Source organism: Xyrauchen texanus, unplaced genomic scaffold (assembly GCF_025860055.1).
Source record: "Xyrauchen texanus isolate HMW12.3.18 unplaced genomic scaffold, RBS_HiC_50CHRs HiC_scaffold_596, whole genome shotgun sequence".
Taxonomy (NCBI): Eukaryota; Metazoa; Chordata; class Actinopteri; order Cypriniformes; family Catostomidae; genus Xyrauchen; species Xyrauchen texanus.
This window is the reverse complement of record NW_026266573.1, coordinates 1-25,000: the sequence shown is the minus strand read 5'-3', so window position 1 is coordinate 25,000 and position 25,000 is coordinate 1. Positions and strand designations below refer to the sequence as shown.

Sequence of the window (25,000 nt, the reverse complement as noted above, 5' to 3'; positions counted from 1 at the left end):
AACTCCAAATCACATGCAAGTGCCACCAACACCTACACAGAACAGGATATTTGATTTCAGGAAAACTGACGGTTCAAACCATTTATGTCCGTCTGTTAGGCAAGAAAACCCACCTTGAAGAAAGGGCTGTGGAGCAGTTGCTTTCCTCCTCTGACTACTGGCTCCTCATAATCATACTGTCTCTGTAAAGCCTCAGGAAGTCCTTTCACAAGAGCTGCTAGTGCACTTCCTGTGAAGCTCTACGAAACATTTTCAGCAAAAGTTATGATCAAATTTAGTTATAGAATTTATATATTAATATATTAATATAGCAAAGTCAAGCAAATGACAAATTGGAAAACAGTGTATATTTACTTAGTATATAGTACATTGACTAACCATAGTCCGAGAATCTCCTTCACTGTCTCCTAGCAGGCGGTTGATGTTAAGGGACTGGCCATATTCAGAGGTCAGGAGCTTTCGTAACCTCTGCAGGGCCCACATTCGATGACCAGCCGCTGATCATGCACACAGAGATAGATACACAGAAAGTGTGATATTTCAGAGTAGCATTGAATCAGCGTTTTGACTGTTAAAACTTGTGATCCTAAAATTTATTTACATAAACTTCAAGAAATTTAAAACTAGCATCGTCAAATATTCTAAAACATGGGCTTGTCTTGTCAATTGATTAAAAACGTGAGTATTTCATGGGATTCTGATCCTACCCAAGGCACTGAGCTGGGCACAAGCAGCAAGTGAGGCTGCCAGCCTTGGCACGATGCTGCGATTTGAAGCAAAGTTCAGGCGGAAGTCTAGAAGACATGTTACTAGATCCATAGATGGGCAGGACAGAATACAACGATCTGACAGGAGGTCTTTAGGACCTACAAAATATTCAATAAAAAAGGTCAATCACTTAAGAATATCATGTTACATATGAAGCATAAGCAAAATAATGTCTTATTAAAATAATGTACCAGCAGCAGGCATGATGGGATAGACAGTAAAGCGCCAGCCCCAGCCATTAACAGAGCCGTCACTGGTGAACTTCCACTTGAGCTCGTCTCCTGGAATTCTCAACTCACTGGACCAATCAGACCACTCTCGACCTTAAAGGGGGAGACACTGTAAGCCATGTGCACAAAAAAACGTAGAAAACACTCTTTCCTTAATATCTTAATTTAAATCTTGCTATACTGGCTGGCCTTATATGGACGATGATGAAATTGTTAAACAGGTTTGCTGCAGAGCTTTTAAAATCTAATTTAAGACTTTTTAAGACCTTTTGCAAGACCTGAACAAATAAAATACCATATCCCCATACCAGAACCAACCAACACAATCTGAAAATAAATCATGTATCACAGATTCTTACCTAACAGGCAGGAGCACACATTCAACATGGCCTTAACATTGCTTAAAACAGGGTAGGCTATTTGCAAGTTTAAAATACTAAAGGCTAGGGCTGAAACAATTAGTCGACATTACCGCCAACGTAGACAAAAAAACATTTACGTTGTCGAATAGTCGTTTGATCTTGTTTAACGTAACATGTGATCATCTGAAACTCTAATGATGTATATCGCACAGTATGAGGGAATTATAATGCAAAAATACAAAAACAAAAGTAAATACAGAAGCACTGTTATCATGAAATATTGCAGAGCTGGATCTGGCATTCCGCTTAAGCAAAACTTGCATGTCAGAGCATGTAAAAAGCAAACAACCTGGTGTTATATCTTTAATGCATCCTGCAACAAAATACGCTTTGATTAGACATTTTTGGCTCGTTTCCCAAAAATTATATCTAAAACTCATTTAAAACAATGTAAATTTACTATACTGCAGAAGAAAAATGTGTTATTGGAGAATGGTGAATACAATATTTAATATTTAAATATTTTAAAATATCTAAAAATAGCCTACTTAAAACAAGATACATTTACCTGAGAAGTAACATTTAAGATATTTAGACTTGCTTTTAGAGAATATATCTTTACTGCACTGACAGAAGTATAAATAAGTGAAAAAATACAATTGTATACAAAATACACTTATATTCAAGATACATTCTCTGAAAGCAAGCCTAAATATGTAATATGTTGCTTCTCAAGTAAATCTTGTTTTAAGGATTTTTAGATCATTTAAAATGGAAAACAAAACACAAACTCTTGATTACAATAAGAATTTTTTTACAGTGAAGTTTTTTACTGAATTCAACTTAGTTATTTTCTTTGTGATTCAGTGTATCAATTAGAAGTATTTTTAAAAGATGATTTTGTCCTCTTTATTGTTAGTAAGCACGTTTAATACAACATTTTAAGTCATGGCACAAGCTGAATAGTCGGTTAAGTGTTAATGATTAATCGTTGCAATAATTATTAACTAATAATCATTAGTTGCAGCCCTACTCAAGACATGTTCCCCATATATATAACATTAAAATTGGTTTGTGTACCATTTTATAAATAGATACAAATTAAAAGTCAACCTATATTGGATTGTGCTGATTTGATAATGTGTTGAAAGAAAGCCAGTTAGTCTGCCAATAGTTTTTTAAAAATTGGTAGCCTATTTTAAATGTTCTTGGTCTTTCCTTCCTGTGATGGGGAGGGCCAGACAGAAGCTACAAGAGTCCAAATTCAATTAAATTCCAGGTGCACTTTATGCATGGAACTTTGCATAAATTTTAATATTAAAGGCACTTTAACTTTGAAATACACCGGGGACTCTTAATTTCAAATGTTTATGCTTCACTGCTTCCAGCTGCTCATTCAAACAAATAAGGGAAATAAAATGTATTCTCCAACAATAATCTACAACGTATTACAATATAAACAATTAAAAGTAAACATTGTCATATTTTATCAACACTATCATCATCATTAACAGTTGATCTTTAGTGATAGCTTGTCATATATTTCCAATATCACTTAATCTGCTCTGCAACAACTGAAAAGACTCACAAGCACCTGCATGCTTGGAGAGCACATGCATTTAATAATAAAATAGTATTCTTTTGAAGTTTGATAATCACATTAGGTCATATCACAATTCCTGTCTTTCTGCTTATCATTTAAGATATTTAAGACTTTTCATGACCTTACATTTTGGAAAACTGAATTTAAGACATTTTAATGTCTTTTAACAGGTGACCCTGTTAAAACTTATTTGGTTATGGCCACATTTTATTTTATAGATAATTATGGTTAATTTATAGTTACAATATGACAGGAAATCTGAGGAGAGCCAGGAGGAATGTGATGGGAACATGATGTGTTCTATACTTAGAACCTATGTCTACCACATGACCGTGGGTTCAACATGTCAAATCATATGCACTAACCAGTAGTCCAACAAATTACATTTTGATTGATGTTGAATTGAAGATACAATACTAGGTCCTGCATACTGCTGAAGATATATATTTATTAACACTGCAACACTTCATCAGACATAGTTTAGTCATCAATGCTTTTGTCCTATGCAAAAGCTTCAGGTGTGAATGGGGTCTTTTTTAGTTTATTTGATGAATAATGATGATGAATAAAAAAAAAGAGATGATGAACATGCGTCACCTGATCGAACAGACACAATTCTATTAGCTCCATCCATGATAGTAAGGGGGTCATGTCTCCTTTCTGTAGAACACTGTCGATCAAATTCCACCCTCAACCCTTCAGCACCTGAAAAAACAAAAGACAATTTAATTTAAAAAATTTCTTAGATTTCATAAATCTTATGAAATATTTTTACAGAAGATAGTAAGCCATCTCCTATGTTGATAAATAATTATTAGGGAATGGGGCAGCCATTCTCAGAAGAATTTATGCTTCTGAGATGTTGAATAAACAAACACAAATTGACCTGGTATTTTCACTGTTCCACTGGTGGATGTGTCATCAGTGTATGGGTGACTACTCTCAACAACCACTGGCTGAGAGGACAGCCGTCCACTTTGAGAGTCTGTTGCCACATCCTCCAACTCAGTCACACACAACTCTAGCAGCATATCTGCCACCTGCGTGCCAAACACACACAGATAATACAGGTATGACACATGTACAATGAAACTTAGTTAGGAAAGTATGTTTTTTATTTAAGGGTTTATACCTGTGGGTAGGCTGTACCCATGCCAGAGAGCACAGCAGACAGCACTTCTTTGCCTTTATCACCTGAGCGTAGAGACACGGCTAGTTTCAACAGGTCCACTATCACACGCGTGTCATCAGGAACAAGAAGAATGGTGAACTCATCCAGATACTGTGGCTCTGGACCCACTGCTTTACTCTGACACTCTGAGTCCTGTAACAACCAATCAAATCAGCCCACCGTCAATATCACACTTCAGATACAAGGGATGTTTATCAAGTCCTACATCAACTTAATGTAATCTCCAGATAAATTAAAAATGTTTTTGTTCATAGTGCCCAAATGGTGTACCTATTCCTTTAAAACATTTATGAAATTTGAAATGAATAAACCAAAGTTTATAATTTGAATTAACTCTTCACAGACCAGGTTGGTAAAGTATTCTCTATCAGCAGTCAAGTGCTTATCACATTTAAAATTTACAGTTATACTTTCAAAACAGAGTAACAGTTGCATATTTTAAACATTTGAGGCTTTAGACTTTCCCCATATTGTATTGCTTTTACAAAATTATTTACTGTGTTAATCAACAGTAAAGCTTAATATATACTTAAACCAGAATATTCTTAATTGTAAATGTGAACATAAAACCAATAAGTGATTAACTATTATTTTAAGATTATAATTATAATTTGTTACATTAATAAAGCACTTTTCTAGGTACTAAAAGCAATTTACATAGTATAGGAGGTATCTTCTCAACTTCCACCAGTATGCAACATCCATTAAGGGACTGGCCATATTCACACAGGCCACAGTGCGCCAGAATGAGTACTGTGTTGTAGCCAATTCACATACAGGGGTATATAGGTGATTATTAGGAAGCCATGATGGATATTGGCCAATGGCCAAATTTGGACTCAGGAGTTACACCCCTACGCTTTACGAGAAGTGCCCTGGGATTTTTAATGACCACAGGAAGTGAGGGCCTCGGTTTAATGACTCATCTGAAATTAATACAAACTAAGGATGTTATGGCCCACCCACAACAGCTCCCTGGAAACCTGCTGTAACTAACCTCTTTGGTTTTGGTCATGGTCTCAGCAATGATGCTTGCAGCTCCAGGGTCATCTGTCACAGGGATGAAGGGGCGAGATGAGGCAGAGGCAGCAGAGGGAGTCACAGCCGATGAGGGGGTAGTGGCATCCTCAGATGTGGTCACCTATAGACCGCACAATACCATATCACAGAATGAGTATTTAACTCGCTTGTCTTTGTATGTTTGATGCTTGTGTCTGGGAGTAATTCCGCCCTTACCAGATTAAAAGGGGAAACCCAGCATCATAACATTTTTCAAAACAAGCACACCTCTTCTTTGCTTCACACAGCAAGGAAGGTGACCAAGTGAGAGACCTCACTGATGTTATCAGAGATCCAGCATTCTGCAAGTAATCTAAAGTTCTCTTTCAAGCATTATTTTCTGTGATATTCTAACTCCAGAATAAAATAAATGAATCTACTCAGGGCTGGATGAGCCCTGATGAACTGATTAGCCCACGCTCAGAACAGATTAGCCCACGTTCAAAACAGTGTGCTTAAGCAAAACCTAGCAAATGTATGCAGTGAGGACAAGCTCACTGCCCACAAACATCCTGTATTTTGACCCATTCAAAGTGAGCCCAGGATGTCATTATCCCCCTTGTTATGTGCGTTTGCAAACCAGCTAAGGGCCATCAGACCTCTGCTAGATTTAGCCAGGGAAATCATATCCACCATGACAGACACTGCTTTGTGATCGGTTTTGCTGTACTTCGCCTAAGACACAAAAAGTTGATCACTTTTCCTTTAGTCTTTAGTTGTTTCTGTATAATGCAAAATGCAAGCACTGGGCATAACTCATTCAAATTTGATGCTCTGGCAAAGCAAACCCTGTGATCAAGAGGAACGCAGGACTGCAAAACCTTAGGCATGTAAGTGGGGTTTGGTCTTAACAGTACTCCTGCATCCCATGATTCAAACTGCACTCACAAGGAATGCACAGAAAGTGCGTTTATTTCACTGACGCACTTTGCTGATGACAGGTCCCTGCATAACAAAAGAGGCCATGGTAGATCATACAGCATGTGTGTGTGATCTAGGCCAGCCTCTCAGGCCTCTATCACTGAGTGCATTCTCCTCTAATGCAAACAAGTCTACTGTTGCCCTGCCATATCAGCTTGACCACATCTCATTTCAGTCTCCACTCAGCTTAAAGGGGATTGACTTTTGATAGCAGGTCCATTCCCCAGTTCAGAATGCCCTGCACATGAGTTGTCCTCAAGTATAGAAAGTGATCAGTGAATCAGTTTGTGCACCAATATGTGCAGCGAGAGTGACAAGTAGTACCTGCCGATTGATGTATGCCACCAACCTCAGTATTGTCAGTCCTCACAAGAACATGATGCCTTTTAGAAAAGGGAGAAAATGTTTTAGGTTTAGGAATACTGCCATTATTTCCAAATAGTTTGTGAAAACTGGAGAGATGCCGATCTCATTTCCCATTTGTACCAGAAAGGATTGCAGTTTCCAATAAGACAGTTCTAACACAGCCATTAATGGGTCTAATTTCAGAGAGGCTACCTAACGCTGAAACTCATGAACAAATGGCCCAGGGGAATAACAATCAAGGCTATCCGTCCCACCAGTCTGAGGCAAGCATGAAAGGGAACAGTATTTCCTATGAAACACACTGTCAGACACTGAGTGAATCTCATCAATCTCTCATCCGACAGAGTCTAGTGAAATCCCCAGATATGTGATGGACTGTATCGGGATTAAAACACTCTTTTTGGTGTTTAAACTTAAACTCAGTCTCCTTACATGCTCTGTGAGTGCCACCTAGTGCTTTCTAACTGTGTGCTCTGACTGAGCCATCACCAAACAGTAGTCAATGTAAGGGGCAATCCGAATTTCCTTTTCTCTATATGAAGCTAAAGTAGCTTCTGTACATTTGACAAAGACAAGCCGAATGGAGGTACCAAACATTCATGCGTCACCCCCTGGAATGCAAATCATTCACCAACTTCAGGAGTGTTGCATAAGTGAGCACTATAAACTTGCACTTTAAGTATTTGTGAAGTGCATGAAGAATATGGGGTGGAGAACTGAGTCCCTATTTTGGGATGAGGAATATCTCAAGTAAAAGCCATTTAGGCAATGTTGGGGTAAACAACATGTGTTTTTTGCTCAGTAATGAGTATATTTCCTTTTGAAGAACACAAGCTGATTCACCCCGTGCCTGAGGGTGAATTATCCCTCTGAACGGCGGGGGACGAGTAGCAAATTGCAGTCTGTATCTGTGCTGTATCATTTTCAAAACCCAGAAGGACTTTGTGCATACTTGCCAATGGTCCATTTGTTGAGCTCTGGTGCCCTCTAACGACGGAGCGTGGAGCGAGTTTGGGCACTGCACTGCGCATGCACTCCTGGCCTGTGCATGAACAGTGTTTATGTGAATCCCCACCCCACAAGAGAGCGGTAGCATTGGTTAAGCGGTGGAAGGAAAAGGGAATCCTCATACTCCTCTTTCTCATCTAAAAGGAGAGGCAGGGTATTCATCATAGTTGAATATTAGGTGCAGAGGGGCCCTTGCATCAAGATGCTCTCCCCAACTTAGTGCTGCAGCTTTAAAGGAATGGCTACCAATGGGGTGCTAACTGAGGCACTGCTGGCCGACACGAGGGGATCCTGACCCATCAGGCCATCTTGGCATGCTAGTCCGTGGCGTAGACTCTTCATTGTCGTCAAAGTGCTCTCAAGAACTGGGATTGTCCACCGCCTACTGAACATGTTTTAGCCTGAGGCATTTAATGCAGATCTGGTGTGTGTCCTTGCCTGATATTTTATTCCTGCAGGAGCACAGCTTTGGAGGATCTCCCACACTAATGAGTGATCTCTGCATTGCTGCAGCTATTTAGCAGGAGTGCTAAGTTCAATCCAAACAATTAGCTGGAGTGCTTAATTGTCTGAAATTTTTGTGAAAAATGGTATGATGATCAGTAATCCACTTGTCTTTTTGTAGAATGTGTCGGACAAGCAGAGAGTGGCCAACTTGGGAGCTAGTCGATGACAGATCCAAAGAGTAGGCAAGGCTTCTGGAGTGAAGTGAGAAGAGGTCTTTAAATATCTTTATGACGTTGTGTCACCCCATTTTTATGGGAAGGGTGGGATCACTCCCAGACACAAGCATCATCTCTGCCAGCCAATAAGGGCTTGGGTAATAGAATAGGGCTTTTGAAGAATAAGCGGAAGGGACAGATCCCATAGTGAGACACTGAGACGAATACTTGAAAGAGAACTAAAAAGGAGTCTGCCAAATGTGAATGATACAGTCGTGTACTGGCATTGTTTCACACCTCTCCTCTTTTGCTGTCCATCCAGGGGTGTGGACTGATGAGCTCCTCTGTCTCGGAGGGCAGGGCTGGACCCTCAGCCTCAGAGGGACTGGACACTGATGAGCAGTCTGAAGGGGGCACAGGAGAGCTAGAGGGGCACTCAAGAGGTATCATACAGGCAGGCATCAGAGCTCCAACCACTGCATCCCTGTATAAACACACACTATCCATTTTAAGGCATCTCTCAAATGTAGAGGGGTAGTAAATAGTTAATATACATAAAGTTATAAAGCACAATAGTGTTACGGTCATACCTGGCATACATGATCTGCAGGGCAGAGAGAACATGGGACAATGCCTGCTGTTTGGCCAGATTACCATCCAGAGAGAGCAGGATCTTTGCCAAAGATGGCCTGTTGGGCTTCACACTACTCGCACCATTGAGTTTATTACTCAGTAAAGATGGGTCACTGTCTGATGGCACACCTGTAAAAGAAATTCCATAATTTTAACTGCAAAGAGAATTAGGTAAACACAGCAACAGAAACCATGGTGATAAGGCTCTATTTTACCAAGGTAAGAGGCTCCCAGAGAGTCTCTGGCAGATTGGAAAAGGACGGGCTCGTGGACGGAGGGTGTGGTGACATCTACGGTGGTCCAGGCCACACTGTGAGAAGAGCCGCAGGCCACACGAGTGATCTTCTGCCCCTCCAGACCTTGCACAAGTGTAGGCTTCCTGTTGACCGTGGTCGTGCCATTCCCCTGCTGCCCGTGGTCATTATCCCCCCATGCGTACACCTGCCCAAACAACACTTCATTTTTTTCAGGCACTTATATTGCTTTCTAACAACAGAATGTGCATTTTGTTTACCACACATCATTATCTGCTTAATGTGCTAACATATTTGAATTTCGATAAGCAAGCAGAAAGAATGAGGAGGATGTGAAATAACAAGCCTCATGACAGGGAATGTTCCATACCTGTCCAGTGTCTGTGACGGCCAAGCAGTGCAGTGCCCCAACGGCCACATGAACAATCTTTTTCCCACGTAGTCCTTCAACCATTTGGGGTTTGCGCACATGCACGTCTGTTCCGTGACCCAGGCGGAAGTAATCTCCCTTTCCCCTGCACATCGCAATAATAGCATGTTAAAATGGTTCACTAGAGACAAGCATATACTAGCATATAACTTTAAAAATGTTACAGTTGGACTTGGAAATATTACAATAATAAAAATGTAAATGTTATAATCCATACTGTATTGATAATTTTTTTGTTCAAAATTCTGAGACCACTAGTGGAAACCTTCCATTTTGTATTTTTGTTATTTATTTAATTTAATTTTTTCCCCATTACATATAATACATTCAGCATAACAATTTGAAAAACCTCATGATCCATGTTATCCCAGCATTATTTGAGAATGTTCCACAGAGCATCTTGTCACAACCTTGCTTATTTGATTAGTGACCTAGAAATAGTGCAGAATCTTAGCTAAATCATTTTTATTAATTTAACATCATAGCAATTCTTTGTTTAACATTTTTCAAAATCATAAATCTTTTTCTAGGTTTAGACTTGAATCCCAGAATTTGAATGTGGACTTTTGAAACTCACTGGATATTGTTACACATCAGATCAATTTAAATCTGTGATAGTCATACCAGGTCCAGACAACTCCAGATTTGGTCAGGGCGAGGGAGAACTGAGCTCCACATTCGATCTGACACACACTCTGCCCATTCAGACGCTCAATGTTCTGAGGAATGTTACAACCCTCGCTGCCCCCACGGCCCAGTTTCCCAAAGTCTCCATCTCCCCATGAGAACACTAGTCCTACAAAATAAACATATATTCACATACCTGCAGCAACAGTAACACATACAGTATTCCTTTTCTACAACTACTTACATTAAAATCCACAAAACAAAATGCATCTACCTTCATCTGTAAGGGCAAGAGTCTGAGCATCTCTGCTTCCACAAGCTACCTGGACAACCCTGTGACCTAAAAGCACCTTCACCTGCAAATCAGACACTTTCAAGCTTAATCTATTGCTATGAGGCACACAATATCATATGGCCAGGGTTGAGAGGGTAATTTTTGAAATGCATTCCACTACAGATTACAGAATACATGCTGTAAAATGTAATTTGTAACATATTCAGTTAGATTACTCAAGGTCAGTAACATATTCTAAATACTTTGGATTACTTCAGCACTGGTAGATTTTTTTCACTTGTTTTGATTATAAAAACTGATATTGTTTTAAGGATTTTTAGGTATTTTTACAGGAAAACAATACAAAAATGATTATCAAGAATATGATTTTATGCCCTAATATCAAATGTTTAACTAGAAAAAAAATAAATGATGATCCAATGTGAATTTATTTTTTGAATGTAACTATATTCTAATTACCAATTATATAAATTGTAACTGTAGTGGAATACAGTTAATTATATATTGTATTTTAAATATGTAATCCCGTTACATGTATTCCATTACTCCCCAACCCTTTAAACTGGAACAGTACAATTAGGGTAAAAGATCAGAAAAATACTGCAGCTTTGACCAGAGTAGTGCAAGTTTACTGGGTCACGTAAAACATACCAGTTTGGGTCTAAGCTGGGTGGTGTTGTCCCCGTGGCCCAGACGGCCATATTCGCCCAGACCCCAGCTATACAGTTCTCCACTGGAGGTGATCGCTGCACTGTGAGAGCTACCGCAAGCAATATCTCTAATACGCTTTGTTTTCAATGCCTCGATTAGTCGTGGCTTATCACAGTTCCTGGTGAAAATCAAATAATTTTCTCATCAGATCCTTATGCAAAGCATTCTTCATGTTCTGTATTCCTGTTAGGGCAAAGGTACTGGTAAACTTACATTCGGCTGAAGTGTCCAAGCTTTCCATCATCTCCTTCACCCCAAGACAACACTTTACCATCCACAGTCAATGCCATGGCATGCCTTCCACCTACACCCAAAAATACATAAACTTAATTCTGTTGTGGTATGTTAAGTTCAGAGGGAGAACATTGCATGTTTTCCTTGAAAATATAATTTCCAAAAAGGTGCACACCTGAATGCACAGCGACCTTCTTCACCACATAGTTGCTTAGGGCAGATATTTGTCGTGGTATGGGGATGGTTCCACTGGACAGTCCTAAACCAAGTCTTCCATTGGTTGCCTCTCCACATGCATATACCTTACCTTCAGTGGTCACTGTAAGGACAAATAATCAATAATTTGGTTAAAAGAATAAATTACTTTGACAATTTACTGTAAAATAAAAAAAATATCTAACAATACAATATTTAAGTCGACAAGGCACATTTCAAGCCATTGTAAAAAAGGCAAAATATGCACACTTGTGACTGCACATCGATTGAATATCACCAACAGTTAGGCTTGTATAGAATGCTTACTATTATTAATATATATATATATATTTAATATTGGTATGTTTTGTCATATAGATATAATGGAGTGACTATTTGCACTAGGTGTAAATAGCACCTGCCACACATTGGACAAACTCTGCCCCTAGTTTCGCTGCAGTGGTATGGGTTGTAATGACGACATGGATGTGCATTTCATGCAGACGACCCAGGTTCGAATTCAAATTTCTCACTTTTTCCCATCCTGTTCCCTGTCTCCACTCTAAAGTTTTTCCTTAAATACTACTTATAATAATAAATAAAAATGAACATAGAAAGATTGATTTCCTCACACTGATTAAGTCACCGTGAATTTTAAAAAGGTTTTTAATGCAATTAGCCATGGTGATAACACTGTGATTTCGTACTATGATTTTACAACAAAATACCATGGTGATATTATGGTTAAGGCGTTATGGGAGGGTTTTGTGGTTAGGGTTGGTGTACGGTGTCTGTGGGACTCTGAATAAACAAGCTGCAAATAGTCACTTTGTGTTAACAGCATCTATCGATATTTGTACTTACTGCAAATATCCTCTGCCTTTTATAAAAGCAATAAATAACTCAAGACCATGCATTACAACATCCCTTAAAACCCTGTGGTAAAGTCACTGTAATGCATGGCAGTGGCTAACTGCTTTATTCCAACACTATATCGCTATATCAACAGGCACTTATTAACTGCCCTTTTTGAAAAGGCCTGCAAGTGTCATTTGAAAACAATAACTCACCAGCAAAAAGACTTTTAGAGCCTCCAGCTACCTGCACTACATTCAGCGCAGAAAGAGTCTCTGAGAATGATGGGACTTTGATCTGAGAGACAATACAAGACACAAAGAGAAACATTTCAAATGAGATTAGTATTTTCAATAAGTTTACAAGCTTTATCTACAGTAAATAAAGGTTACACAACTATATACTGAATAACTTCAGAAAGTTATCTTTATAAAACTTTTTAAATGAATATAACAGGTTTACCTCCCATGAATGAAAATATGGGTAAAAAGCTGAGAATTTTCTCAAGCATGCATTGATGAAAATGTTTTCTGTTTTACACATTACCTTGGACCCCTTTAGTCCTCCAAGTTGGTCCTTATCATTGAGACCCCAAACAAAGACTTTGGTTCTAATAGTGGCAGCAGACTCGAGCCCTGATGACCTCTTTCGTGACAAACTACAAGCAATGGAGAGAAACCAAGTGATGTAACATTAATAGCAGTGGTCAGAAACCTAAGAAAATGAAAGCAAATATTTCCAGACTGTGTGGCCTCTTTCCACTAATGCATTTCATTAGTTACAATACACTTGTAAAGACACACCTTCCAGTCACTGTCTTTTCATCCTCCTCCTCTTCATTGTCAGATGCCAGGAAAGGCACGGTAGCCAGATCTTCATCCTCAGCACGGACACGACCCACCATACTCAAGCCATGGATCTTACAGTCAATCCCAGAACTCCGGCACTGTTTTATAGCAATCTCAATGTACCTATTATACTGAACGCACAAAAGAGCTCACTCAGAACTCAAGAGATCTAAAGAAACTTCTCATAGACCTTTGTGATGAACTGCAAACCAACCTCTGTGCAGTCATTTAGTAGAGAAACAGCAGTGTCTGTGGGATTGATGTTGATGGTCTTCAACTCAACCAGGTTATTCAAAGAGCTTCCACCTGAAAAGATAAACAGAGTTGATAAATTCATCCATCCAAGACTACTGACCAATGCCCTGTGAATGTTGTTTCATTGAAGAACTTTGTAATGGTTTCTGACCTGATACAACGACCAGTGAAGGCATGTAGGTGCTGTCAGCTGGATCCACTATCAGTTTCAGTCTGTGGACCAGAATATCTGGGAAAAGCTCCAACCGGATCCAGTGCTAAAGAAAATCCACAAACCAAAAACAACAAAACACAATTTTTATTATTTTTTTTTTTGTCAGCATAGCCTTGAGATTTAATTGTTAAGTCAAATACAAAGTAAATTTTACTGTGATATTTTTTCTTATTAATCCACTGGCTTCTGCAATCAGTGCCCTTGGTCACCTAACTGAAATGTAACCAACCATTTAGAGCATATCTGTATTCAGACTGACCTTGCCCTGAGAGCCTGAAGACTGCCAGCACTGATCTGCACAGTCTACTAGGCGAGACGCCTGGTTAACAGATGAGGACACACTCAGGTTCTTCACCAATCTGGACCATTCGTCAATCAGCATGCCATGCTGACTGCTGGGATGTCTCTTCAGCTGCTTACCAGAGCGCCCACTGAATGCGGGTGACTGACCTAAAGGTCAAAAGTCAAGGTTTAGTTCAAAGAGCACTTCGCACAAAAACAACTGAATACATACTATAAAAATGTTCACATCTTCAAATTGTTGTAAAGCTAATCATAAAAAAAACACCCAAGTCAGTAGCTTTCAAGTAATTTTTTGAAATGAGCTTGTGACTGACCTGGTTCATTTATTCGACCGAATGAATGTCTGGGGTTGTGTTTATGGGTCTTGAAGCAGCTCTCACAAAAGTCAAAGTCATCACAGTTTCGACACTTAAACCTGGGCCCGTTTATAGGGAACATCTGACAACCATCACACCTAAGAACAGTGGCAAAATAATCATTAGAATGCTTTTTCTGTTGTTAGTTTTCTTAACGTGAAAGTCAACACTGACACGAACACATAGAAACTGCACCTGACACCAGGATGCACGCTGGGCACAAGCTCCATCTCAGACAGCAGTCCAGTCCAGTGTGACTGCTGAGGAAAGTCCACTATCACATCTTTCCCATTGGCACTGAAAGCTTGACAAACGTTACACATTTACACACTCGTTCTCATTTTAAAAGTCCTGTGCTATGGGTAACAGTTTTACAGCGAAACCAATTTAACTTCTGGCAGAAATATTAAAATAAAACATTAAAATATGTTACCTTTGACCACACCCACACTCCTGTGAGTGACAGATCCCCACTTGTACTTTGGCATCGTGACCGAGGGCTTCACTCGCACTTTATCGCCAATCTTTATATGAGATGGAGAACTCTGGGGAGGAAAACCTGAGAAAAGGAAAGGATGACATTTAAACATAAAAAAGAGAATATGCTGTCTCAAGATCTAAATTATATTACAGCATTTTAGCAAAGCCACGGATCCACTATTCCGGACTGAGTTTATTAATTTGAAGATTACAAATGTCATTGATCCAATTAAAATAAAATTGTAACTTTTATAGTCCTTATGTTTTCAAAGTATTAAGATATAGAGTATTACCCAGTAGTTCGGTGTGGATGTAACGGACCCAGTAAGTGCCTCCTTTCTGCTGCCAGTCACACTGCACATTCAGATCATGAAGCCCGTCTCTGTCCAGTTTAATCACCTTCCCCACGTCTCCCTCATACACCTCTTCATATGTCCTGCAACATCTAACCATCATGCCCACCTACAACACACAAAGACAGGCCTCAGATCAGCTCATCTCATTCATGTTTCCACACACAAACCTTTGGACAGACTCTGAAATACATATAAACTAGTGAATAAAAGGCCGTAGTTCCTCACCTGAATGTTTTCTCTTATGTATACAGCATAATCGTCATTGCTCTGAAAGTCTGATCTCTTTTTAAACGTTTGAGTCTCAGTGACTACAACTCCAGGCGGCTGGCATGCAAGAGAAAGGAGTGTTAGTCACCCATTAAAGGAAAAGTAAATCTATATCTAATCTTTGGATCAGGCTTTGTCTGTATATAAACATATTAAAGTGTTAGGGCTGTCAATTTAATCAGTTAATATATTACAGTTAATTACAATAAAATTGTGAAAACTTTAATCATGCAGATGTTTAATGTTTGACAGCCCTAATTATTATTATATTATAAACACACCACAGGGAAGGGTGGCTCAGGCTCATCTAGCTCTTCCAGGACCTCTTCATCCGAGCATTCATCTGAAGCAGTGTCTGCATCTGACAAATCTGTAATGTGCACATCTGGATGGTCCAGCAACCAGCCCACCAAAGCTTCTACACCTAAAACACAAGCACACATCACACAAACACACTTGACTAAGTTTAATACTGCAATTATGAATGGTTGCTTTTATAGAGATGGCCCTTTTTTAGAAAGAAAACCTTTGAGCTGGTGATGCTCTACCTGGCACTCCAGAGGCACTTGTGGTTCCAGACAGCGATTTAAGGGCAAACTCAATATTTTTTCTCTGAAAGCCCATCTCCATGAGCTGTAGTACGATGGGAGCAGGAGGCACTGGTGAGGTCTTGGGTTTCTTTTGCTTGGGTGGGCGCATGTGCTTCACAGTGATGGGTGTGGTAGACTCGCTGGAGCTGCTGTCCTCAAAAAGAGGGGAGGATGGGTGTGTGGACTCCACAGCCAGGTACTGACAAACTGCCAGAGCCGCTGCCTAAACACACACAAGAATTAGTGAGGACATCTGAAATTCTGAAAAATAGTAGAATTGAGGTGGTGTAGCCTAGTTTTTAATCTATAAAGGGGCGATCCATGAGCTATTAACATTGTGCCCTTTACATATAGATGTATGCATTTGGGAGACACTTTAATGCAAAGTGATTTAATGTGAATTCACGCTATATGCTTTTTGTTCAGTATGCGTGTTCCTTGGGAATCTAACCCATGATATTTGTGTGCTCCAGGGAGGCCTAGTGTTATTGTATGTCGTTTTGGAAAGGTAAAAAGTCAGTTTGGATTTTCTTTTGTTTTTATATTTATGTGGCTGTTTAAGACATAAACACATGTGGTGAGATTTTTTAAACATCAAGTCATTTTGAAATCTTTTTGATGCACCATCAAAAAAAGTAGGAAGAGCAAACTGACCTCCAGCTCCTGCCGGTGGAAGATGGCTTTGATAGGGGAAGGTTGAGTGGAGGCTGACAGCAGCTGCTGGAGGAGTATGAGAGGTGGCTGAGGACCCTCAGGAGACAAATCAACCACATCAGGAGAGGATAAACACTGATCCTCTAAACAAAAACACAAAAACACTGATAAGCACAAAGACATTCAATACATGCAAGTACCATATAAAATGGATGGCTGTCATGAGCTTTTGTGTGACAATATAGAAATTATTGAAGCAATTATTAAAAAAAGGAAGAGGAAAAGAAACTAGTCCAATTTGATGGATGACCAACAGGGGGCAGTAAAGTTTTAAACAGTTGTAGCAACACAAATGCTTCTACTGTATATGTTTATAACTGTCAGTTAACTCATGTCCAATCCTCTTCCCTCTATCACGGACTGATTGCTGAGCACAGTGAGCAATTAATGACACATCAGCATGAAAATGTCAATAGACAGAGGATGACTAAATGGTAGGCATGTCATAAAATATCAATATATTCTTCTGTGATGCAGTCTGACGAAATGGATGATATAACATTTACTGAAGCAGGTAGGACAATGCACAGGCCAAACTAAGTTGTGGATCTAGGTCACCATACACAAAAATTACAAAGGTTTTTGTACTTCTTCAAGAATGAACAAAGTGACGTTGATGAGTTTGCAGGTTAGTGTATGAAATTAGTGTAACTGCGCAAACGGAACAATTCTAAATGATTATTCAGTTTCTCTGTATGTAGCCTTGAGGAGGTTTCATTCAAGCAGTCAAACCACATAAAAACATACTTGTAACTGAAAATACATTGAGTAGGCTATATTAAAGATACATATACACAATATATCATCCAGTGATGGCTACAGTATTAAAAAAAAAAACAAAAAAAAAACTACGTCCTTTGATATGGATTTGGCTCGGATTTAATGTAAAACTAAGCGAGTTGAGCTCTGTGGCGCTGCTGAATTTTGAGCAGCCTCCAGAGACTGCGAGTGGCTGCATGTTCGCACCTTCGTAGAAAATCATTGTTTTCGAATTTTAGAATGTGCGATGTCAGATGCGTCCAGTGTGCGAACACTTTTAAGTTTCCTTGTATTTAAGTTCAAAATTGTATTGAGAAATATGTTTGAAGAGACAAAGACTATTGTGCAACAAGTAGCCCTGAAAAAATATATATAGATAATCATCAGGAAATATTTTCAATTCCATTATGGGCCACTTTTATATGTGGAAATGGTGAATATCTGTATGTTGGTAATTTACCCCAAAAATGTGCATGGAGTAAAACATTACTCACTTTGGCCTGTGCTGTGAATGTAGCCTACAAGAGAGCATCAGAATATACACAGGCCAGAGGACTCTTGACTTACCAGTGGGGTTGGGGCTGACTTCTACGACAGCTGCCTGAGAGAGGATCTGCCGCAGTTTGTCCTGGTGGGACAGGAGAGCACGCGCTGCTTTCAGAACATACAGTCTGAGCTGCTGACACCTCAACAAATACAAATCCACCTGATCCGCTGCATTGGCAAACACACAAAGCAGAAATTATATCATCATACATAAATTAGTTGAAATAGATAAACCTCTTTTTGCCTCTTCCACAATCATTTAAAATAAAAACATGGATGATTTGAACAGAGAGGATGTTCATGTGCTCAAATGTGCTAAATATTTTCGGGGTTCCTGCTGACTTACAGGAAGCAGTATATTGCTTTCCATCAGATCACATCAGAATAAGTGAGTGCATCAGTTATTTGTGTGCTGTACCCGTAAGTCCTCTGCTGAGGGATTTCTTCATGCGTTGTTTCTCCAGTTTGCTCCCTGCTAAATTGACCAGCTGAGCCCACACAGTTAGCATCGGCTCAGTGAAGGGCAGGTTCTGAACACTGAATGGTATCATATGAACCTGTCAACATGTTCAGACAGAAAACACACATTTCAATATCAACCAAAGAAAAATCATTGGGAATTTTTTTATTATATACATGTAAACAGTATTATATTTCATAATATCAACCATCATTCACCACTAGAGAACAATACTCTTATTGGCAACTTAAAGCATTATCAAATTTGTCAAAATAATTATTGAATATTTACTATTATGCATATTTTGTGTTGGAGCTGATACCTTGTAGGCTTGCATATCAAAATAATAAGTCAAGTCAAGGTTATGGCATCCTGGGATGCATTTGCCAAGTTAAGGCTTTTTTTGTGATTATGCCACAAATTACAGTCTGCTCTCCATCTGCACCCTGAGTGTTAGAGCATATGTACCGGTTTGAGCTGACTGAGCTGGCACACTTTGCAGTTCCTCATCTCGTGGAACTGCACAGTGATTCGTCCTTTAGGTGTGATGCGGGTTACAGTGCCTTCTCCATACTCCTCATGAACAACCGGCCCGCCCAGGCGAAGGCGTCCATCAATCCCACCAATGACTGCCAAAACAGCCATCAGACTGCCTACCGCTGGGGATTCTGCATTGGGCAGGTAGTCTTCAAGCAGAGCCTGATAGAAACACAGTGTGGAAGAACTTTACTCAGTCTGCTATGCCAAGAGACAGCACAATTTACTAATCCTAAATACATTACCAAATTGTTTAATATTAACATTCATGTAATATTAGTAATGAATGAGAACACAAAATATGGATCTGTACCGCTTCGGTGCATCTCCCTGCCATGACATCACTGATACCACTGAGCTGGGAGTTAATGTATTCGTTAATGAGGGCATTCCATTGAACAAGGGAGTGAAGTGTACGCAGTACAGCTACTATTTCTTCTGCTAGAGTACTGCTGTGAGTGGCTGTCAGAGAAGCTTGAGGGCGAGACTTCCTTCTACAGATAGAACCATCTGTATAGCACAAAATGAGGCAATGCTAAAGTAACTGACAAAACAACGGCCACATAACCTCTACACCACCTCTGATCAAAAGGTTTCAGGGCCTATAGATCATAATAATAAAATAAGGGAAAACTAGATTGTAATAAGAGCATTATGGGTAAATATAGTACCTCTAAGGAGGGGCAGATCTGAGGAACAAGTGCTGAGCAGGCAGCCCAGGAATCCAAAGAGTTTCTCCACTAGGAACGTCATATCCTGAGAGCGCTCTGTCTTATCCCATGATGGTAACACTGCCTGAAGAAGCCGAAGGGCAAGAATCTGACAGGGAGGAAGGTTGGGTTAAAATGTGGCGCAATGGTGATCCTATGAGTAGTACCAAAGTGTACCACACAGCAAATGTACCTATAGAGATGTTAAGCTGGTACCTGTCTCTGTAGTGTGACTGCAGTGAAGGACTGATGGCCCTCTACAATGCGGATGAGCAGATTGATCCAGGCAGAGGAGCTAAGAGTACTGCACATCTGAGGCATAAGAGCTATACTGCGAATAAACCCCAGAGTGCACCAGCTCCTGTGCTGCTCACGGGACACCAGCTTGTGAGGCGAACAACCTGAAAAAAACAGAAAAAAATAAATAAAATTAAAAATGTTATTTTAAAAAATACAAAATTAAATAAATTTAAAATAAAGCAGCATTTCAACATTTGCATGAAAATTTACATAGGGATACATTGTCCAATATTATGTAAAATACTGTACCAAACATGTCTAATAAATGTTTTTTACAATATGTTCTTTGAGGTTCACTTCAGTCTCAAGGAACAGTATTTGATGTACGGTATTAAATTACCTTTTTCCACCCTGTCATTGGCCCTCTGTCTGAAACACTTGGTTTTCTGTGCTGTTCCCAATGAGTCTTCTTTATACAACCCCACTGTGTTATGATTGGCTAACATCTTTGGAGTACATACAACCCCGACTACACATGTAAAACAGTTTTTTCCCCAAGAATAAAAGTGTGAAAACATGCAAGCGATTTACAACATCCCCTGAAAGCACTCAGTACAGGCAATCATTAATAGCTATTTGTCCCAATTTATGTGAAGCCCAAAATCAAACTACTACAGTTATTCAACTGAAATAACAATCGAAAACAGAACACAGTCGGCATACTGTTGCTCCCGAATAATTTATTTTAGGCATATAAGATATGGTGATACAATAATGCTGTATAAAGCTGAGAATAGCGAAAATAGTCCAGACAAACACAAGCTGTGTATATGAAGTGTTAATAAATCTGTATCCAGCTGTAAAGGAGGTCGATAAGGGATGTTCGCTGGGTGGGGAGTCATCCTTTGGAAGGCTGTGCAGAGATGCAAAATTTACACAGCCAGTAAAGGCACAATGTTTTCGATTCGTCCCCTACATCACAATCTCGTAGCTAGTTAAACCACAACTACAGTAATCCCTCTGGGTGTATAGCAATGGCTGTACCTGTCCAGCTCTCATCATTCACTCTGACTGTGCACTAGTGGGATGACCAAAACGTGATGATGTAAAAGAAGGCATTGACCTCACACTGTGGAGGCGGTCATTCATTTATGAAGGCCCCCCCAAGTGACGTAGGGAAGTCGTGGAATCAGAGAACGAGCCATTGTTGCAGCTTGGTTTCAATAAATGCTCTTTTTGGAACAGAGAGGATGTTTTGTGTTCTGAAACTTACTGTATGATCTTATAGTACAATAAATTATTATATGTCATAAAAAATATTATTCCTCAAAACATAACATCTTTAATTGTACTGGACAATAATTCTGTTACCAAGTGATGGAGTTCATTAGCCTAATGATTAAGTATATTAATACAGATTGTAATTAATTCAGTCAATTACTTAATCTATTACCATCCTCGAATACGGCAGTTTTATAATTTGTCGTCATCTTACAGCTTTTTGAAATCTTTTTTTTTTGCATGTAAATTTACAGTACATACAAATGTTTGCTGTACTTAATGTTATTTTAGGACTCAGGACTTGGGTTAAGTTACCAGTCTTGTCATTGGCTCCACTCTCCACTAGTATCCTGAGCAGACCACAAAGAGTGCTAATGGCCTCAACCTGCATCACTTCAGCATAGATCCCAGAGGACAGAGACAGTGTCTTCAACAGATTAACTGTACTGGTCAACATGATCGCAGTGGGGTGAGCCCTCTTCTCCATCACCTCCCCTTCTGAGACAGATCAGAGAGAAAGAGCATATAAAATCAGCATGAACAGGTAGCCTAAAGTAAAACAGTTAAGACAAGGCAGTAAAGTCTCAAGCCTTTTATGTTCTCTGGAATGACACTGTGCCAGAGCAGAAGGACAGCACTAACCCAAGTCATCTTCAGTGTCTGAGTCCTCTGTGGTGGGTTGAGTGGCAGGTGGTGGCTCTGCAAGTTTAAGGTCGTACTTGCCCTCTTTGCCCATCCTGTAGGAGTTGGTACTGCTGGTGTCCCACTGGACTCGAATCCAGCCATCTTCCCCCAACTCACCAATCACACGCCCCAGGCCTGGGGGTGGGCCATCCTAACATAACATACAGGTACATGAATATATCAACTTACCACTATCAGTGTTCTAGAAAACTAGCTAGGTGCTCATATATCTGAATGTATAATTAAAAAATGCAGTACATTTACATAAACACACACGTTAGCTTCAACTCACTTGGTCTCCCCATTTCCAGTCGGGTCCTCTCATCACCCTAGTGCCGATCTTCATCATAGTAGCCAGCTCAGGGCCAGAGGCGGGGAGAGGAGTGGGGGTTGTATCTTTCCTTGACTCCTCAAGAACAGTAGCAGAGCCCCCATGAGCTCCAGAGATTTGTTCCTCCTCACTGTTGTCAGAGCTGGGACCTGTGAAACAACACCACATTCATACGGATTCAAGTGGAAAAAACATGTATTCTTCTACATTGCCCATTTGAGAGTCATTTAACCCTATAGAGTCCATCATACCCTATAAATAATATCTGAACCTAAGAGAGTCAATCTAAACCTATATAATATAGCCTATATGACCCTACAAAAGAGTCCATCTAACCCTATAGGATACAGCCCATCAAACCCTATGGAAGAAAGCCCTTCTGACCCTATTGAATGGAGCCCATAATAGAAGAGAGTAAATCTTACCCTATAGAATAGAGCCCATCTTACCCAATAGAGAATAGTCCATCTGACAATATAGAACAGCCCATCTGACTCTATAGAATAGTCTATCTAACCCTATAGAAAACAGACTACCTGACCCAACAGTCCAACTAACCCTATAGAATAGAGCCAATCTGACCCTATAGAATAGAGCCCATCTGCCAATATAGAAGAGAGTTCATCTGACCCTACAAAGAGAGATTTAACCCTATAGAGTCCATCTAACCCTATATAAGAAACTATCTATAACCCTATAAAGTCAATCTGACCCTGTAGAAGACCCATTTGGAATAGGGCCCATTTGATCCTATAGAATAAGGCCCATCTGACTATAGAGAAAATAAATAATCTGAAACTAGACAAGAGGTAATCTCTAAAGAGAGATGCTGACCGATGAGTTTGAGGACACTCTGGGTAAGGGCAAGGATGCCAGAATTCAGTAGAAGGCTGAGGCTGTTGGCTCCATGTTTAAGGGTAAGCATGTGGAGCATGGACAGCAGGAAGCGTGCCTGAGGGATGGTACCCAGACTGGGGCCTGCAGGGTTCTCATTAGTGATAGTCTGCAGAGGAACTGGCTGCACACCTTGAGAAGCAGACATAAAAACTTAGCATACTGCACTAAATATATACTCTTAATTACAGTAAGTGTTATGGAGTTGTATTTAGTGTTTTTAAATTCGAACATACCCAGATCTTTGAATTTGACACTGGCCTCTAGTAAGATGTTGCGGACGTTCTGAATGGCCCAGGCATAGAGCTTACCAAAGGTCACCTCAAGCAGCATGCGGTTAAATGGAGGAATGAGAGCTACATCCTTTAGACAGTCAGACAGAGGCTCCCTATAGGAGGTTACAAAGCACAATAGTACATCAGACAATGCAATCTAAAAGCACAAACACCAATATGAGATTAAAATAAATAAAAAATAAAAACAAATTGCTGTAAATGCATCAATAAAATTTTGTACTTACCCAATATTGGTCCCTTCAGGTATGACCCTCTGCCAGCCACAGAGCATGGCGTACTGTATGGAGGGCAGAAGGAAGCTTTTGGATGCCAGCTTCAGCATCGTGTCTATACCCTCCAGCCTGATCTCAGCACGCTCCAGCTGGATGTAAGAGTGATATACTGTCAGACCATCATCATAGTTCTTTGTTATGAAATGCATTTTATTTATTTTTTATGTACAGGTCCCTTTTATGAACGACTCTTTTAGAAAACATTGCAAACCAAGCCATGTAAAACCTTTTAACTACCTGTTTAAGGAGGCATTTCCTCATCTTCTCCACATCCAGTGGCTCCTCTTTCAGAGCAAACTCCACAATGGTGCTCATGAGGCTAGACTGAGAGGAGGAGCCCTGAACACTGTGTTTCAACCAGCGATACTTCTGAACATTGCCTATGGTGTTCAGCAGAGGCTGCCACTTATCCTGCTACAAACACACTACAGGTTACTGGAGGAAAAACACAATGCCTCATTACATTTATTTTAATACATTTTACCTCTACTTTTTATGTGTCTGCCTTGTTGATTATTGATGCTATAATAAAGTTTACAAAATAATTTATAAAATAAAGTGAAAATGAAATTTTAATAAAAGCCTACATGACCCCCAAAATTTAAGAGAAAGTATAAATGAAATATATACTCCGTGGAAATGTAAAGGTTTTTAAGTCATTTTAAAGATAGAGCAACTACAGGCTTAACACATACAAAACGCATCAGATGTCAGAACCAAATGTGCAAGGTTATTTATAGACACACACTACAGCTGTGATACACTCTCATCAGATCTCACTGGGATAAGATTGATTAAATTAGTGCACAGAAAGAGCAAGAGAGAGCATGCGCATATGCTCAAGAAAGAGGGACAGTAAGCAAGCTAAAGAGGTGAACGTAAATTGTGAACATCAAACCTTTGAGGATTTGACAGTGGTTTGTTTCTTGTCCACAGAGGGGGAACTGATTGGGGCAGGCGGTTCTTCATTGGTCCCTTCCCTCTCCAGCTTACACTCCTCCAGATCAGCTGACTCTGATTTCTTAAGCACTAAGAGATTAAGCAAAAACATGCTATAAAATAGATGGAACACCCTCTTTATATTTAACAACCCTTAAATGAATTATTTGTTACCTCTCTTTTTGCGACAGTCTCTGATGAGTTTCTGTGTGATTCTTTTCCACCGAGGCTGAGAGCTCAGCAGCTTCAGTTTAGACACTATG

The 25,000-nt window shown here is 39.7% G+C and overlaps 1 protein-coding gene across 1 annotated transcript; it reads right to left on the bottom strand.

Annotated features, from left to right (window-relative positions):
• Positions 1 to 5: 5 nt before the first annotated feature.
• On the bottom strand, positions 6 to 24,996 carry LOC127642399 (E3 ubiquitin-protein ligase HERC2-like; the record flags this gene model as incomplete). The annotated part of the gene is made up of 47 exons (XM_052125012.1): positions 6 to 32; positions 114 to 239; positions 379 to 497; positions 708 to 866; positions 960 to 1,091; positions 3,561 to 3,668; positions 3,850 to 4,003; positions 4,096 to 4,287; positions 5,153 to 5,296; positions 8,469 to 8,655; positions 8,762 to 8,933; positions 9,020 to 9,245; positions 9,429 to 9,573; positions 10,113 to 10,284; positions 10,390 to 10,471; positions 11,062 to 11,239; positions 11,335 to 11,425; positions 11,531 to 11,674; positions 12,621 to 12,702; positions 12,952 to 13,063; positions 13,209 to 13,384; positions 13,468 to 13,559; positions 13,660 to 13,765; positions 13,982 to 14,172; positions 14,340 to 14,479; positions 14,577 to 14,685; positions 14,815 to 14,940; positions 15,155 to 15,323; positions 15,443 to 15,541; positions 15,766 to 15,908; positions 16,033 to 16,297; positions 16,729 to 16,871; positions 18,115 to 18,261; positions 18,512 to 18,650; positions 19,022 to 19,252; positions 19,404 to 19,600; positions 19,762 to 19,909; positions 20,017 to 20,201; positions 21,637 to 21,819; positions 21,964 to 22,156; positions 22,298 to 22,485; positions 23,171 to 23,362; positions 23,467 to 23,618; positions 23,751 to 23,887; positions 24,036 to 24,209; positions 24,697 to 24,827; positions 24,912 to 24,996. Coding segments are annotated over 47 exons (6,993 nt in total), but the record flags the coding sequence as incomplete, so codon positions are not given.
• Positions 24,997 to 25,000: the final 4 nt, after the last annotated feature.